Below are 18,323 nucleotides of genomic sequence, written 5' to 3'. Positions count from 1 at the left end.
AACTAAGAATTTTCTCCTTCAGCCTCTCTGTCAACCCACTAACGCTGAACTTGAACAATGATCCTGACCCTACCCACAAGTACCTACTTCAAACCCTGCCACCTAATGAGATACAGCTCTACATTGAAGCTTCTGGTATACAGTCCGCTACTCTGGCAGCATCGTGATCTCTGTTTGGGCCATTGGACAACTGTTTGGTCAAGTGAAGAATTTGACACCAGCCACCACCTATGCTAGTTAGTGGCTCGGAATAGTGAAAAATACAGCTACAGCAGCAACAGTCACACCCACTTATGTGTGGGAGAGTTGAGGTCTGAGGGTCCCATCGGAGACATCAGCAGCCAAGGTGACAAATGGACTGGGACAGGGTCATAGGAGAAATAATTGGAGGACAGTGGGCAATAAGAAAGGACATTTAAAGGTGGGTCTGAGAGCCAGGAGGTAGTGGCACATGCCTTTAATCCCAGCACTCGGGAGGCAGAGGCAGGAGGATCTCTGTGAGTTAGAGGCCAGCCTGATCTATAGAACTAGTTCCAGGACAGCTAGGGCTGTTACACAGAGAAACTCTGACTCAAAAAAACAGAAAAAAAGAGGGTCTTAGTGCTGACCCCAAATATCTAGATGAATTGTTTGTGGGAAACAGATATTTTATTTGTACAGCTTTTTATACAGTAGGACCCACAGAGATAACAATTGGAGACAGTTGTTTATTTATATAAAGAATAATTTACAGACAGTGAAAGATGCCCAGCAATGACCTTTCAAGCAACAGCATGAAATCCTCAGAGGAATAAGAGATTGAACAACCAGATTTCAATTTCAGAACTTCTAAACATTTCTGAAATCTGAGTTTCATTGAAACCTACATAATTTCTCTGCCACTGCAATCATACATGCAGCCACTTGGTGGCAACAAAGGCACATTTTCAGAGCCAGTCTTTGCTTCTAACTGGAATACAAATGATTGATTCAGATAAATTGACAATAGTGATCAGACACTATAAACAAAGGTCCTAAATAAGGACTCCATTACAAGCAATTGGATTTGTTGTTGTTGTTTTGTTTAGTTGGTTTGTTTTTTAGTTTGTTTGGGGGACTTTCTTTCTTTCAGTCTTACTCTGTCCAAGCTGCCTGAAACTTACTGTGAAGTCCAAGCTGGTCCCAAACTCCTGGTGACCCTGACTCAGCCTCCCAAGGACTGTGATCATAGGCGGGAGCCATGACACCCAGACTGCGATTTTTCTTGAGAACGCAGTTTTTTAACTTTCCCACTAAAACACAGCACACAAAATACTTAGCTCATAAGTAACAAGTAACAGATGCCTTTGAGCAGAACTCAGGTAAGGTGTAATCAGCACCTAGCTCATTCAGCCAGGGCCAGGACCCCTGGAAGCCTGCAGGCCTCTTCTCAACACCCCCCATGAAAGGAACGTGCTTCCCCAACAGCAGCACCCTTAATCAGTCTTGCAGGTTGGGGATGGGGTATGGGGGGGGGGGCAAGCAGTGGCACTGTTTCTCTCTGTAAGATCTGCATCACTGTGGCTCAGCCTCCCTGTTGTGTGGTGGTGCCTGCAGTTCAATCCTCCGAGATTCTACCTGCGGTGGCATCTGCATGTTTTCCAGCTTGAGGGGTAAATTAGTCAGGGTTCTCTAGAGTCACTGAACTTACAGAATGGATGGATATATGTATGTATGTATGTATATCCAATAATTTCTTATATATTTATACATATATAGAAATTTATTGGAACAACTTATAGGCTACAGTCCAACAATGGGTAGTTATGAACGGAAAGTCCAAGAATCTAGCAGCTGTTCAGTCCCACAAGGTTGGGTGTCTCAGCTGGTCTGCTGGGATCCCAAAGAAGGAAAGGATATGTTGATGAAGTGAGGGCAAGCATAACAAACCCTTCCTTCTTCTATCGTCCTTATATACACTTCCAGCAGATGTGGCCCAGATTAAGTGTGAGCCTTACAGCCTTGAGGTCTGGAGGGAAGGTGTGTTGTCTTCTTGCCTCAAGATCCGAATCAAGTGTGCCCTCCATTTCTGGATTATTGTTCATTCCAGTTATAGCAAGTTGATAACCAAGAGTAGCCATCACAAGGGGTTTGCCCATAAGGCGGTTTTTTATTTCCAGTACTTTCCCTTGCAAGCTTGTGAATTTCTGTAGGGTGTGGAAAGGCTCAGTCGTGGAGTGTACACTTCCAGATTAGTACCAGAGGACATTAGGGGCACTTTTTCCATAGTGACTGTAAAATATGTACAGGCCCAGAAATGATGTCTGACTGCTCCATGGCTTCCTTGCCAAACCTGAATTTTCTGTTCAGATGGGTTTTGGTGGAAGGGAAAAGGGAGGAAAGAGGGCATTCCTGCAGATCCTTGTCCCTCTGTCCTGGGCTTCCTAACAGCACTAACAGGTGATCACAAACAGAAGTTGGAAAATCTCCTCCCACCTGCATAACACAAGGAATCCATGGATGTGTGAAACCCTCCTGCAGATTTCCATGCCCTGGGTTCTGAATAAGCCCAGAATGGCATCGCACTTGCTTGAGACCCCACAGGGTGTAGAGAAAAGAAACAGGACAACATCATTGCACTGGTGAAGCTGCTGCAAATGTGACAAGGGATGAATAGCTATGCAAGGAAAAAGAAAACAGAGAAGAGAATGTGGAGTACAGGGGGAGTGGTTGGAAGAGGATGCAGCGTGCAGAGGGGGTGCATGGGTAGAAGAGGCTTCTTTGGTAACTTTGAGCAGAAAGCAGAAGAAAGCCAGGAAGCAAGCCATAATAAAGAATGTTCTAGAAACAAAGAGCTGTCCAATGAAAAGGGACTGTGGTGGGTGTATGTTTGACACATTCAAGAGAGAAACTGGTGGAATAAGGGTAGGGAAGTCTGTGAGACTTGATGGAGCATGGCTGTATATAGAACCTACCCAACTGCTATTAAAAAAAATAGTCAAGGGCCAAAGTAGAGTGCTTGTCTAGCATGCTCAAAGCCCTGTGGGACACACACACACACACACACACACACACACACACACACACACACACACGGGAAGGAGGTGAGAAACCTAACACCCATACAAAAATGGTAATAAAAAGGGTTTGAGTTTTCAGAATTTTAACTGGTCTACAATGACAAGAATGCTACTATGTATATATTAAAACCATTATTTTGTTACTAAAAATACAGGAATCAAAGTCAGTAGCATACTCAGGCTGGGCACTCCCCTATGAGGAGTTAGTGATACTGTGTGATGTTTTCATGCTGGAAGAGTAGCTAACTTAGTGCAGTACACTCTCCTAGCATGCTCAAGGGAGCTGGCTTGTGGTTAGGAGGGTTTACTCCTCTTCCAGAGGACCTGAGTTTGGTTTCCAACACCCACAGTAGACTTCATAACTGCCTGTGGTGCCCTCTTCTGTCCTCCATGGGCATCTACACACACACACACACACACACACACACACACACACACACACACACACACACACACACACACAGAGTGAAATCTTTAAAAAAATAATAATAATAAAGTGGGACTTGGTGGTGTACACACCTTTATTCCCAGCAACTAGGAAGCAGAGGCTGGTGAATCTCTGTGAGTTTGAAACTTGCCTGGTCTACACAGCAAGTTCCAGACCAGCCAGGGCTACATAGTGACACTCTGACCCCAAAATTGATTCATTTAATTAAACAAATTTTTAAGTGTTTCAGACTACTCTTTGTAACAACTACTCAACACAATATGCAATACTTTCACAAGAGAAGCCATAGACCCTATGTAAGTGAATGAATGTATATTACATGCCAATAAAACTTTATTTACAAAACAAGTAGAGAGCCAGTTGGGATTAAGGCTCTCGTCTGCATGGACATATACATAGTTGATTCCTCAATGCTGAAAATAGTTCACATAATATTCCAGAGTATCACTATACTTCAGTTGACACAGATTTCTAGGTGTGAGGTTGCTGAGTCAAAGGCTTATGAACTTAGAGACAACTAGTTCCTTGAAATCCTTCCCATTCTTACCACCGAGATACTCATCCTTCATAGTTGTGTTCTTCTTCTACCTCCTTAGCCACAATCCCGTAATTGTTTTTCCTGAATTTGACTCAATTTCAGAGTTCCTGTGTTAAGTAAAATGTTCCCTCCATAGATTTCCACATCCTAATCCCTAGAGCTAGTTCCCAGACAGCCTCCAAAAAGCCATGAAAAAGAAAAAAAAGAAAGGGCACTATGTGAAGGAAGCAAAGGTAGAAGAGGGGAACAAAATATGATAATACAATGAATTGATACTTTTTTCCTCATGTGAAATCCAAATATATGTGTATATGTTTACATGTATATAATTTACATATACATGTATATGTATATATATATACTTGCTGTTACCAATAGTGAATTTAAATGTGCTATCACGTTGTTATTTATTTATTGAGAACATGACCTCCTGCCGGTATGGGTCTCTAGGTCTTTTACCTGCTACAGTCATCTCTCCAACCCATAAATAAGTTTTAACACAGTTTTAGAAATTAACAAGTTGGCTGGGCGCTGGTGGTGTACACCTTCAATCCCAGCGCTTGGGGAGGCAAAGGCAGGCAGATCTCTATGGGTTCGAGGCCAGCCTGATCTCAGAGCTAGTTCCAGTACAGGCAATACAGAGAAATCCTGTCTCGAAAAACCAAAACAAAGATGATGATGATGATGAAAAAAAAAAAACTGACAATTTGATAAAGAGAAAAATGTTATTTGTTGAATTCAATCTAACTACATCCCATGAATATTTTTAAAGGCTGTCTACATACATACATATATACATACATACATACATACATACATACATACATACATACATCTTTAAGGACGACTTCTCCCCACTAGATACTAAAATTAACTCGCTACGTTCAACATTGCCTGTCTGCTCCTAAAGGAAGGAATCGCTCCTCCCACCTTAGCTGAAAAAGACTGGGGCTGACCTGTTTTCAGAGCAGAAAACAAATTCCTAAAGCGCACTGACATCCTGTTCTGCCAGCGTCCATCACACCATATGCCTCTCCAACCACTCCTTTGCGGTTCTTAAGTAAATTTCTGAGTACCCCCGAGGCACTCGATAGTTAATTTACTCCGGAAGGGGGTGGTGTTTCGCTTATCTAGCTCTACGGCGTTAGATGTCGCCTCTACAAACTGCTAAGTGCCTATTTCTGCCACACAAATACCGTGACTTCCGAGTCAACCAGGTAAGAATGGGTAGGAAAGGGGCTCGGTGTCCTGGAGGTAGAGGGGGGTCCTGACTCAACCCCCGGGTCACCCGCCTGCCTGTTGGTGTGCGGGGCCCCGCCACGCTCCTTTTGTGAGCAGCGCAGCCGCGGTGAGCGCGGGACTCAGAGCTGTCAACGTTCGGAGCAGCGTGAAGGACGTCACCGAGACCCGCCACGGCACCTTCCCTGCGGGTTACTACGACCTCCGGGGCAGGCAGAGATCGGGCGGCCGAGAAACTAAGGAACTGCCCGAGTCCGAGAGCACGTTCCCACCGAAACCAGAGCGAGCCAACCGCTGAAGGGACGGCGCAACCCCTTTTCCTCGGCAGGCCAATCAGAGACTAAAATGGCCTAGACTGACAGCCCTGAGAACCAGTGAGAAGCAGGCACCGTTCTCCGCGTGCTTGGGCACGAGAACAGTTCACTAACAGGCACCAGTCAAAGGACCCGGTGGCGGCTGTGCGCGGAGATGGGTGCCGAGCGCCAGGGGACAAACATTACGGCAGCGAGGCCGGCTCGCACCGAGCCCCGCGCGCGCCGCAGCAGCGCCACACTCTCCGGAGCCGACCGCGGCGCGGGAGAGGACGTGCTGCGCGCCGACGTCACGCGCCGCGCCCCGCCCCCGGACGCTTATAGCGTAGGCCAGCGCGCGCGCGCACCATTGTGTGGCTGACTCGGCCGCAGCTGCGGTGTGAGGCGCGTGTTCGGGCCCTCGCCGTCCCCGCACCCGCACCCGCACCCGCACCGCAGTCCGGCCCCCGCGGCCCGCCGCAGCTCAGCTAGCCTCCGGGAACCCACCCGCCACGGCCATGCCGCGCGTCTACATAGGACGCCTGAGCTACAACGTCCGCGAGAAGGACATCCAGCGCTTTTTCAGCGGCTACGGCCGCCTCCTGGAAATCGACCTCAAAAATGGGTGAGTCGGGTCTGGGGGGTCCGCGCCCCGTGGCGGAGGGAGCCCCCAAGGGCCGAGTCGACCAAGGCCGCGGCGCCGCGTGGCAGGGCCTCCAAAATGGCGGCGGCGCCTCGAGCGCGCGCGGGGGAGGTCGCGGGAGCGCGCAGCGCCGGCTAACGACACGCCCGCCGGTGCGCGGCCCGCGCTCCGCCCCTCCTCAGGTACGGTTTCGTGGAGTTCGAGGACTCCCGCGACGCCGACGACGCCGTTTACGAGTTAAACAGCAAGGAGCTGTGCGGCGAGCGCGTGATCGTGGAGCACGCCCGGGGCCCGCGCCGCGACCGCGATGGCTACAGCTACGGAAGCCGCAGTGAGTCCTACCCCCCCGCGCGCTCCGCGTCCTGGGTACCGGGAGGGGGCGGCGGGTGCAGCCACTGGGGGGGGGGACAGGGTGGAAACCTCCCCAACCCGGGCAGGCGCGGAGGCCGGGGGTCGTTGGCCCTGGGTGTTCCCGGGCCCCTCTCCCCTTCCACGCATGCTCGGGTAGCCATAGGACACCGGAGCGCGGGGATTGGGTCTGGTGGCCGGGTGGCTAAAGTTTGGGCGGGGTGGCTTCAGTTGGCCCTCGTTGGCACTGACTTGCGTTCTGCCCGCTTTGAAAGCGAGGGTTGCCTGTAGTTGCACTATTCCCCCTTGCTTATCTGTCAGTGCTTTAGCTAGCGTTGAGGAAGTTTCGAGGAAGGCCGGGGTGGAGGTGGGGCAGGGGGCGGGGAAAGGGGAGGAGCTTGGAGCATGAGTCTTAGGAGATGGGAGACTTGGCGAGGGCCAAAGAGAATGCCATTTAAAACTTAAGTAATGTGGTAGAACGCCACAAAGTAAATCTAAATGAGCTTTATGCTGTATTTGAACTAGTTGGGGCATGTTACCGGGAGGGTGTTGGGGGGTTTTGGTTATGTGAAATGTTTAATGTTGAAATTGTTGCATGTTGAATTCAAACTTTTTAACAAGTCCTTGATGTTTCAATTTAAAAGTGACCAATGGGGCTGAGGCTGTGTCCACTGAGGCTAAGATGACTGCCTTTCCTGATTGGCCTTGGCTTTTCCATACATTGTGTGACCCTTGCCCTATGACCCTTTGGCTGACCTTACCGGAAGCCATGACGACAGCAGCCTTTTGCCATTAGACGCAGGGTGATGGTGAGGATTCCAAGGGTTAGACAAAACTGGTTAATCTGAACTAGGTGACTGTTACCTTGCGTGTTTTGTGGCCAAACCACCACCAAAAACCTCACACTGTGATGTAAGTACTTAGTGTAACTAGTAAACATTTTTGTAAAATGTAGAAATGCATGTAATCAGTTAAGTTTTATATTTTACAATGTTCTGTAAAATAAAACTTAGCGAGGTAAATTGACTAAAGGAGCAGTCACTCTCTAACAGATTGTAGGAGAGGGTTAGTTGGATTTAGTCTATTTGACTTGCCCTTAATTTAATTTGTGGCAAATCACAAATGTATCGAGGGTTTAGCAGTATAATAGCAAAGTCCTACTCCAGTAATAAACGTTGCTATGTTTGTACTAACTTTCAAAAACATGCATCCCTGTCATTGCAATGCATCTAATTACTCCTTCCATGTGATAAAGGTGGTGGAGGTGGCTACAGCAGTCGGAGAACTTCTGGCAGAGACAAATATGGACCACCTGTTCGCACAGAATACAGACTTATTGTAGAAAATCTGTCTAGTCGGTGCAGTTGGCAAGACTTAAAGGTATGTACCTGGGTCTTAAAAGAGAGTGGGTGGTCATTTCTGTAAGAGTTGGTCCTGCATAGACATGCTCTAGGTTTCTGGGCCTTATCAGTCTTATTGTTTTAGGATTTCATGCGGCAAGCAGGAGAAGTGACTTATGCAGATGCTCATAAAGAACGCACAAATGAGGGTGTAATTGAATTTAGATCCTATTCTGACATGAAGCGTGCTTTGGATAAACTGGACGGCACAGAAATAAATGGCAGAAATATTAGGCTTATTGAAGATAAACCACGAACGAGCCATAGGCGTTCTTATTCTGGAAGTAGATCCAGGTAACACGGGGGACTGGGGCCGCATGTAGTTTTCATTTGTTGCTTAGTTGAACTTACGGAATTTCTTGGTTGTAGTAAGCAGATACTTCGGCCGTAGCTGAGTAGTACAAACACATTCTTTATAGATATTAAAACATCACTGTCTCTTGTATGTAGATCACGGTCTAGAAGAAGGTCACGGAGTAGGAGTCGCAGGAGCAGCCGCAGTAGATCTCGAAGTATCTCAAAAAGTCGCTCCCGGTAAATAATGTGGTTTGGGTCTTTCTTAATTTTGCCTGTTGGTGGAGTACCTGTGTTTTCTGACAAGATACTGAAAGAAATCTGGCTTTTCTTACACAGATCTAGGTCGCGGAGCAAAGGTCGATCCCGATCCCGCTCAAAAGGCAGGAAATCCAGATCAAAGAGCAAATCTAAGCCTAAGTCTGATCGGGGTTCCCATTCACACTCAAGAAGCAGATCTAAGGATGAGTATGGGAAGTCCCGAAGTAGGTCACGTTCTCGGTCCCCCAAAGAAAATGGAAAAGGAGATATAAAGTCAAAATCCAGATCCCGGAGCCAGTCTCGATCCCATTCACCCCTGCCTGCTCCACCTTCAAAGGCTCGTTCTGTGTCCCCTCCGCCAAAAAGAGCTTCCAGGTCCCGTTCTAGATCTCGTTCAAGGTCCAGATCAAGTTCCAGAGATTAACCCTGAACTCTATGTTCTTTGCACACTATAATGGAACACTTTCCTACTTGCTTAGGCAGTTACTCTTCCAAGTTTGTACTTGGCCTCTTCTTCAAGGGGATTTCCTGAAAAGGGAACACAGGAATTTAATTTGTGGCCAAATTTAATGAGAAAAAGATGAGGTTCTAAAATGGTGGTATGAAGCCCTCTCCCTTCTTTGTAGAATTAAGATAATTTTGATTTTATAGCCTTTGAGCCTAAAATAACTTTTGTAAAGATTAAGCTCATTTAGATTTTTTTTTTTTTTTAATATTGCAGCAGAATCTGCTGCAGGGTTCTGTTGTTTTGTTTGCTTATTTTTAAATTAACTGTTTCAAAGCTTTGGATACTGCAGGCTTTAGAGGGAGAACCAAAATTTTCAATTATGTTAGCTTTTTATAAAGCTCGAGTTATGTAAGATTTAAATAAAAGTTTGCTACCAAGATGATTGCCTTATTGAATAGGTCACTACTAGGGCCCTATAAGTGTTGATACCTGCCATTTATGGAGACAAGGCAAGCCTCAGACCAGCAGCAATAAATTAATCAGTTTGAATAACCTTATTTTGTGCTGTTAATCAAATCTACCAAAGTCTTTTATCTGCCCCTTTAACAAGTTGAGTTAAAAGTAAAAGGGACTTTGTAGTTAGTGTCACAAGATTTTTGTCTAATTAATAGGTTTTTAAATGAATGAAACTAAAGAATTACAATTTGAACTCTTCAAGAAGTAGGTCCTAGTACTTGGGATCTTGTTATCCTGTGTTCTGGAAGTGGTCAGCGTGAATAGTGTTAGTATATGGTTTGGTGGTCGTTAATGTTTGAGAAACAGAAATATCCTTTCTTTGATTAGAAATTTAGTTATCTTATTCAAAGTGGAAAAGCACATGCTGCATTTTCTGCTTGAAGGATGATTATATTTTAACAGGTGCTTAGTAGACTATTGGGTAAGATACTTGCTGGTTAAAATTCTTCCCAACGATCAGTCCCCATTGTGTTAGTGGGGTATTTGTGGTTGGCTTGAAAAAACAGTGACATGGCTAAACTAAAATGCTTTGTACTTTGTAAGTAAAGCATTATAAATGCTGTGGAAACAAAGTTAAAATGAATAGTGCAAACTTGTAGGAATAACTGGATTCGCAGTTTCCATGCATCCAAAAGCCCAGTTTGTTGAGGCTTACCTTACAACCTTTTCATTGTTCAGACATTTTAAAGTCATTTCATCCTAAATACTTAACCTCAGTCTTTAGTCAAGGTGTAGATGAATTGGCTCAGGTTTAATAACCTTCCTCAGCTGTTGCTACATAACATAGCAAGGGTTGGATTATAATAGAACATAGTGTTGTAGGGTTGGTGTGTGGGACTAAATAATCAGAAAACATGCAATAAAATGAGGCTGAGTGGAAAAAATGGATATTCAAGGGCCTAGATAGATGTCAGTAGCTGGAAATACCTTGGGAACAGGGAAAGGAGAATGTTTTCAAGAAATTTATTTCTGTTACAAATCTTAAAGACTAACTTCAGGATATAGTGTCAAATAAAGCTGCTGCTTTAGTCAATTGTTTTCTTTGATGCTTTGTTTAGATGTTTATAAGAAATAGGTTTATTTTTCCAGTGTAAATTTCAGAAGTTAAAAGAAAATTGTTTCTGGTTGTAGTTTACTATTTTGCCTGTTCAAAGACAGAAGTGTTGGCTCTTTAAGAATTGGGTTTGACCAAAGTTCTTTGTTTTCAGGGAAAAATATACAAAAAGCTTTCTGAGCCACAGCCTTTTAAAGAGGAAGACTATCAGTGAAATTTGACTTTCTGACTGCACACATCCTCAGCTGGGCTTGCCTTTTGTTAATGTAGTACATGACAGGCATTTGACAATTTTAGCCACCCCAATAAGTATATGTATAATGTATAGGTAAATGCCAACACCTGTGTAATTTTTCTTGTGGAGGCAAAGGCCATTTTATTAGAGATCTAGGCTTGGTTCATACCTGTAGACCCTAGTTATTAAATACACTAAACAGACCACTGCATTGAAAGCGTTGGCCTTAGCATAATTGACTGACTTAAATATTTAGTTCTTTACTGACTAGTAAATTCAGTTCCCTGCCAACTGATGCGCAAAATCTAAGACTCCCATCTTGCACACACTGGTTGATGCCCTGGGTGGAGTATCAACAGCACCAACTGATAAAGAGCACAAGAGAAGTGGGGAACATCTTGAGTCCTGTTGGACATGATAGCGTTTCTTGATATGCCACAGTGCCTTTATGGCCAGTTTGAGTCCTGCCTACTTCAGCCTTTATGTTCCCACTCCTCCTGTGTTAACATTGCTTTCATCTTGGATATTCTTTTTTTTTCTACTTTGTTAACATTTTATGCTTTATCTCAATAAAATGCTTACCAAGGGAAATACTTGTTCTGAATTTATTGTGTTGTCCCTATGGCACCAAGTGCATTGCCAGTAGGTTTGTTTTTTGTTTTTGTTTTTTGTTGGTTTGTTTTTGTTTTTTTTTTTTTTTTGTTTTTTTTTTTTTATTGTACTTACCATTGGCTAGCCATTGATGGGTGCTTATTGCTTTAGCTCTACAAAGCAGGGTTTGGGGACTGGCAACAGATGGTTTCTCGTGTGTTACTAATAACTTACTTTATTTTTGTGTATTTATTTTTTGTCCATTTTTATCTTGTGACACAGCTTCTCAAATTAGGAAGTTTTAAATAACTTGCAAATCATTAACATATGTCCTTAATCCTGGGCACTCTAGGCTTTGCAAGTTAAAACTTTAATTTTGCATTTCTGTTTCTTAATTTTGTTCTCAAACTTCACCTATGGTTATTCTGCTCTCAGAAACATGATAATGGAACTTAGTGTGGGGTTTCCTCTTGTTTTTTCTAAGAATAATCAGGGCTTTGAGTATAGTTTTTTGAGTCCAGTTACTACTATTTAGAGTATCTTTTTATATCTTAGGCCAGTCTCAGACTATAAGGATGGCTTTGTACTTATTTTCAGGCAGTGTCAGTTACATGTACTTGTATATGTTCTTGTCCTTTTTTTTTTTTTTCCCCTTGACACTAAGCATTTAGGGTTGGCCTCTAACTCAGCAGTCCTATCTCAGTTTCTTGAGTATTGGCATTAATAGACAGGAGCCACCTGACACGTTTGTCTTTTGTTTTTACAGTTTGATCGTACCATGAGTAATGTGTAACTTGATTTTACACGATACATAGTGATAGAGTTCTGCCTTAAATGATGAGTATAACTGAGTTTTAGTTCATGTAACATGAATTACAACACTTAATTCACAAGGCTACTTCAAGCTTAAATATTTTCAGTAAGTGACTATATCTTGAATAAGAAGTATATTTATAAAACCCTAACTACAACAAACATGCCAGTTTGCTAAAGGGTGGGTTAATACAGTTGTCTTCCAGGAGGTTTTGGTGGGGGTTAAGAGTATACAAAGTAGAATTGGTAAATGTACCAAAGTCCATTTTCATTCATGAATGGCTTTTGTGTACTAAATACGCATTGTATTCATGTTTTGAGACAGTCACTCGGACCTAGGTGGCCTCAAACTCACATGACAGTGCTGCCTCAGTCTGAGAGCTGGGAATTAAAGGCATGCGCCATGACACATGCTGTTACTTTTATAGTGAATTTAAAACACCAATAATAATGGGACGAGCCAGGCACTGGTGGCAAGTGACTTTAATCCTAGCTCTTGGGTGGCAGAGGCAGGCAGATCTCAGTTCAAGGCCAGCCTGGTCTACAAATCTAATTCTAGGACAGCCACGGTTTTAATAATGATAATAGGGTACATAATTCTAGAGGGCATCTAAAATCTCCCTAAGTCCTACTAAATGTGGTAGCAAAGGTCTGTATCCCACGTAATATCAGGATCCACCTGGGCCATGTAGGTAAAACTGTCCCAAAAGGAGGCTGGGTTTCTAAACCCGTTTTTCTATTGTTCAATATTGATTGAAGAAGCTGGGTCATATTTATGTATTTCCCCAATTTTGGTTTTGATTTAATCTAGTTAAGTATCTGTTTCTTATATTTGCTGTAAATGGATAGGCTTTAGACAGTTTTCAAAAATGTCTAGTCTACCAGCTGGAAACCTGTTTGAAGCGGGGGTTCTCAGATCCCACCCTGGGCACCCTGACCCAGAAATACTGGATGGAATCCAGCCTTAAATATCCTAATAGTCTCTCAAGTGGTTCTCATGTGAAGTTTTGAGAGGCATGTTGGTTTCAGCTGCCTACACCAGGCCCAGCAGAGCAGAGTGGAATCACTCATGCTGAAGTTTGAAGTCATACAGAAAGCAGAGCTGATTATCTGGCCTCCCAAGAAATGAGAAAGGTAAAAATGGGTGGAGCCTCTTTCAGGCCAGTGCCAACTGGCCTGAAAAGGAAGCCCTTATACTTTGGCCATTAATGAGAAAAAGAACACTTGAAGGACCCCATCTTGTTCTGTTCCTTTAACTCTCCTCTGCCTGTGAAGCCAATACTGCTCAGTCATCAGATACTGTTTGTAAAGTAGATGGTGCCTAATTCTAGAAGCACAAAAGGCAAGTTTATTGTTTGTAGTCCATAGTAATTGTGACTACTCAATTCTGAGTTCCTCTAAAAACATGATTACCTTAGTACAATGTTATGGACCTGGGGTATACTTGTTAGCACTTTGCTACCATGTGTGTTTCATACCCTACACTCCAAAACACAACTCTGCCATCACAGACCATCACCACATGCTCTAGTCACTTCCGATGAGTTCCATTGGCCCTGCCACCTAGAGCCTGCCAATGAGCTGATTGTGGGGTGGCACCTGCCTATAGTTTCTATATAGTTGAGTCACAGGCCAGGAGTATTAACAGCTGCAGTGTTGACAAAGTACATACAAGGCCCTAGGTTCAGTGCCTGCCTGCAAAAAGCTTGAGAAAATTAAGGCACATCCAGATTTTCAGGGAACTACTATTTAATAACAATCTGTTGGGTCTGTGTTGACCACATTCCAGACCAGTGTTTTGTTGCATTTTTGTAGTGATAGGTAGCGAAGTTGCTGGGACTTGATGCACTCCAGGCCAGTGTTCTACCATAGCTATATTCCTAACTCTTAATTCCTTTCTTCTTAATTATTATACATGTGGGTGTTGGAAGATAGCTTTCAGGAGTCCGCTTCTGATATATGGGTCCTGGGAATTGAACTCAAGAATTGGGAGTAAGTGATTTTAGCCACTGCCATCTCTTGGCCTCAGTGGTATTCTGAAAGGAACTAGAGGATTCCCTCAGAAGTAGTACATATTTCCTTTCCTCTACCCTAAGTTACCATTTGATGACTACTGTACTTAAACTCTTTAAAGGCAAGACCAAGCAAACAGTATAGCTGAGTGTTGAAACCCTTGCCTAAGGCTTAAGTGGATACAATGCCCAGCTCAGGGAGTTGGAGATGGCATCAGCTAATCAGTTGTCTCAACAAGTGTTTAAAAAAAAAAAAAATCCCAGAGTTCTTAAATTAGGCCTTAATGTAATTAGGCCATCCCTTCATTTGGACTAGCCAGCTAGGTGCAGGTAGACATGGGGAGGAAGAAGGAAAGTTGTAGTCCATTCTTCCCTGTCAGTGGTATATCTTATTGGTGTCAACTGTGACCTTTCCTGGGCAAGATGAAAATCAAAAATTATTTTTCTTTAACACCTGTTTTGTGCCAGGTGCTTGCCACTTGCCATTGGAAAGGCAAATGAGCTCTGAGTGCTTATGACCTCATACCAAGTAACAAGCATGGTGGGGGCTTTTAGCATTGGGGCTTGAGTTTACAGGGCTGGATGGACTTAAGCTGTACTGTCACGTTGTCCTGTGTCTACTTGAGTGTGCTCAGCTGGATTACCTACCCAGAGTATCTGGAATCTTTGTGTTACAATTTTAAAGGACCTAAGCTTATAAAGGGCCTCATACTGAATCACAGCTGTCCCTTCACTTTGTTTCGTTGGTCCTGTGTTCTTTCAGGGATCCTGCACTAAGAAAGGCACATAGACTCAGTCTTCCACAGCCTGTGGGTTCAAATGAGGCAATGCAGCTTCTGTAATCTGAGGGTGGGCTCAAACCAAAATTGTGAGCTTCCCTTCCTATGTGAAAGCTTACAGGCCATTATGGATTGAGTTCCAGCAGTAGACCCTAAAAGAATAGATCAAAATGGGTACAAGTGATAGCTCAATAGGTAAAAGCATCTTTCACCAAGCCTGACACAACCTGAGTTCAGTCCTTGGGACCCCCATGGACAAAGAACTACAAGTTGTCTTCTAGACATGTAAGCATTTGTGTGCACACACAAAAGAATATGTAAACATCACAATAGACCAAAGTGGAGGAGTTATTCCTGGTAAAAAGTTCTGTTATCAACCCAAATTAAACTATTTGGCTGACTTTCCAAGAAATCAGGTGAAAGCAAAATTTCTAAAACAAACCAGTCTCAGCAGGATAGGGAATGCCCCTCTGACTTAATAGTTACAAAAAAAACAATCTAAGGGATAGAGATGACTCAGTGGTTAAAAGCACTAGCTGCCTTCCCAGAGGACCCAGGTTCAAGTTCTAGCACTACATGGTAACTCCTATCCCAGGGGATCCAGGCACACACAAGAAACAGACATAATATGCAGGCAGAACACACTTAGAAATGGAAATCTGAGGATAACCTGTTAATAGTCTGGTACCTTGTTATGTTGCCCAGGCAAGCCTAGGACTGGGCTTAAGAAATCTTGCCTCAGTCACTAGGACTACATGAATATGCCTTTGTGCCCTGATATTCTTCAAATTTGTACAGGTATCTCAAGTCAGTGGGAATATGGTTCTCCTACTTAACAGGCCTACTGCTTGTTAAATGGGCAGGTTCCATTACTCATGCTTTATCTCTTTGGAATAGTACATTTAAGTGTACATACAAGTGTATCACTTGCCTTTCTGGCTTCAGTATATGACTGTCAAGAGGGTAAACCCAGGGAGATGACTCACCAGGTAAAAGCTTTGCCACACAGACTTGGCATCAAGAGTTGATCCTTGAAACCCATGTTGGAAGAAAAGAACTGATCCCCAAAAGTTATACTCTGATTTCTGAACATGAGCCATAGCACATGTCTACCTGTACTCACACATCGTGTACATACAATACTCGTTCAAGAGTGGAATGAACTTAACTCCAGTGTGTGTGGTATAGCCTAGGGGTTCGATCCTCCTTTGATGATTTGTCTCACTAAGCATCCAAAACAAAAACACTGTGTGAGCCCCATCCCAAATGGCCTTTGGGGGTAGTTGCCAGAGGTTGGTTCTTGTTCCCCAAAGGCCATATTTGGTGATCTGCCACCTTAAGAGTCCTAGTGGCTAAATCAGGCCTGTTACTCATAATCTCAGCTACTTGGGAAGCTGATGCAGACTTACATTAGTGAGACTGTCTCAATATGACTTTTTTTTTTTTTTTCTAAAAGGATTTGGGGATGTAGACTTTGGTTTTGGTTTTGGTTTTGTTTCTTCGGTGGGGGGGGGGCAGGGTTAATTGTTTGGTCTGGCATGCATGGATCCTTAGGTTCTGTCCCCAGTAAAGAATTTAGTATGGCCATCCTGGAAAGAATGGAACCAGTGTCCTAGGACCCTTCAAGATACTAACAGGGAAGGAAGGACAGAACTCAAGGCAAGAAATACACATAGTCAAGCAGCCTCAGTCATACAGGGCTAGTTTTGTAGAGTTACTGCTGTCACCTGGGAAATCACTGAGTGGGCAGATAAAGTTCTGACATAAGATTACCAGCCTGCAGGGCTGTTTCTGGAAGTCAAGATGAGCTGAGGAGAAATTACTTAGAACAATCCAGAGGGGAAAAAAATGAAGTCAGTAGGTAATGACTATTTTCCTCTCATGAGGAAAGCAAAGGACAATTTTGAAGGAGCCCCTATTCTAAAGTGAGTGGTCATTAGACAGAAAATTTTGATTCCAAATCCACAATACCACGAGGGTTTAATACCCAAGACTCTTGGGCCTTGCCTTACCTTAAAATTACCTCCACAACAAGAGAGATACCAGGGCAGAGTTGCTCTGTCCCTGTGTGCTGCTCCTGACTATTTCCCCTTACAAGTTCAGTGAATTTACTTCCCATCCTTCTGTTTAGTTGCTGCTTGTAATATTTTTTAACTTGTGTGTATGAATATTTTGTTTGCATGCCTGTATGTAGTATGTGTGTATGCATGTGCACCGTTTACATTCTTGGTGCCCACCAATGTCAGCACCAGATCCTCTGGAACTGGAGTTATAGATGGTTATGAGCCATGTATCAAACCTGTCAAATGTGTACTCTAAAGCAACAAGTATTCTAAACCACTGAGCCACCTCTCCAAGCCCCCTTGTGATATTTTTATGTGGCCTTTTTAGGTATCAGAAGGGTTCCTAATTTGCACAGTCTGATGTGTCTTTGGAAGCAGAAATGTTTGACATGTAAAGGGCAAAACCCTGCTATTCTGAGATCCTTGGACTACTGCAAAGAGTGACTTCAACTGCTAATGAAACAAGAAGTATGGCTGCTTCCAAACAAGAGTCCCCTCCATCCTTCCTTACACCAGCACCATCTGGACCCACTCCCGGGAAGGGGTGGGATGTGAAGGAAGCATTCATTGAATGTGTTCACTCTCCTGAAAGCAAGCTGGGGCCAGCAGGGTACAGACCATAGGGACAGAGCTGTCCACATCACATCAGCTTGGAGGGGGCTCTCCATCCCTGAAGGTGTTAGAATAAACAATAGGTATTAAGACTGATGAGTACCTAAGTGGGCAGGAAATAGCAACTGAAGTCTAGATTAGTTCTTTCTGAGTTCCACCTGCTCAGATTCTGAGCATCTGTTTGAATCACTAAAAGATGGATTTGTAATTGAGAAACCATGTGTTCTAATAGGTTTGCCACTTTAAGACTTAACCATTTTGGAATCTTAAATAAGCAGAGTCTGCATAGAGATGAACGAAAAGAGTGATTGCTGTGTGTATAAAGAGACTTCTAGGATTCTGGCAGTCTCTGTCCTTTTTCTGACTAATCTTGTCCCTGAGAACACAAAATGTGATTAAAACCGTGGAGGCCAGACAGAACACATGTAAAGAATACCTAAAATCTGCATAAATTTAAATGTTGGTCACAGCAATTGGGAGACTTTACCATTTAAGTAAGAACTATTTTTCATCTGGACCAGTTGTAGGAATTTAAAGATTTGGCTGATGGCTACCACCTAAGAGCCAAGTAGACCTGTTTCCTTTTCTGTGAAATAAGGGGGTAAAATTAAGACTCAGTGTGTAAGGGAAGTGAGGCTCTGAAGAGACATCAGAAGACATTAATTAGTATCCACTCTACTAGGAACTGGTTCATTCTAGAG

The 18,323-nt window shown here is 43.7% G+C and overlaps 1 protein-coding gene across 1 annotated transcript; it reads left to right on the top strand.

The window, feature by feature from the left end:
• The first annotated feature begins 5,917 nt into the window (after positions 1-5,917).
• Positions 5,918-10,496, top strand: Srsf6 (serine and arginine rich splicing factor 6). Its single transcript, XM_051187210.1, has 6 exons — positions 5,918-6,178; positions 6,379-6,527; positions 7,800-7,924; positions 8,030-8,238; positions 8,395-8,478; positions 8,578-10,496. Exons 1-6 carry the CDS (start codon positions 6,072-6,074, stop codon positions 8,921-8,923), a joined length of 1,020 nt encoding a protein of 339 aa, XP_051043167.1. The 5' UTR covers positions 5,918-6,071; the 3' UTR covers positions 8,924-10,496.
• Positions 10,497-18,323: the final 7,827 nt, after the last annotated feature.

The sequence above is a fragment of the Phodopus roborovskii genome, unplaced genomic scaffold (assembly GCF_943737965.1).
Source record: "Phodopus roborovskii unplaced genomic scaffold, PHOROB, whole genome shotgun sequence".
Taxonomy (NCBI): Eukaryota; Metazoa; Chordata; class Mammalia; order Rodentia; family Cricetidae; genus Phodopus; species Phodopus roborovskii.
Note: the sequence above shows the minus strand (reverse complement) of the source record. Positions and strands in the feature narration are given on the sequence as shown.

Excerpts from the sequence above, each read along its gene's own strand:
- Srsf6 (XM_051187210.1), top strand. The coding sequence starts at position 6,072 with ATGCCGCGCGTCTACATAGGACGCCTGAGCTACAACGTCCGCGAGAAG. Across the intron at positions 6,179-6,378 it reads GAAATCGACCTCAAAAATGG|GTACGGTTTCGTGGAGTTCG; the intron begins GTGAGTCGGGTC and ends GCCCCTCCTCAG. Across the intron at positions 6,528-7,799 it reads CTACAGCTACGGAAGCCGCA|GTGGTGGAGGTGGCTACAGC; the intron begins GTGAGTCCTACC and ends CATGTGATAAAG.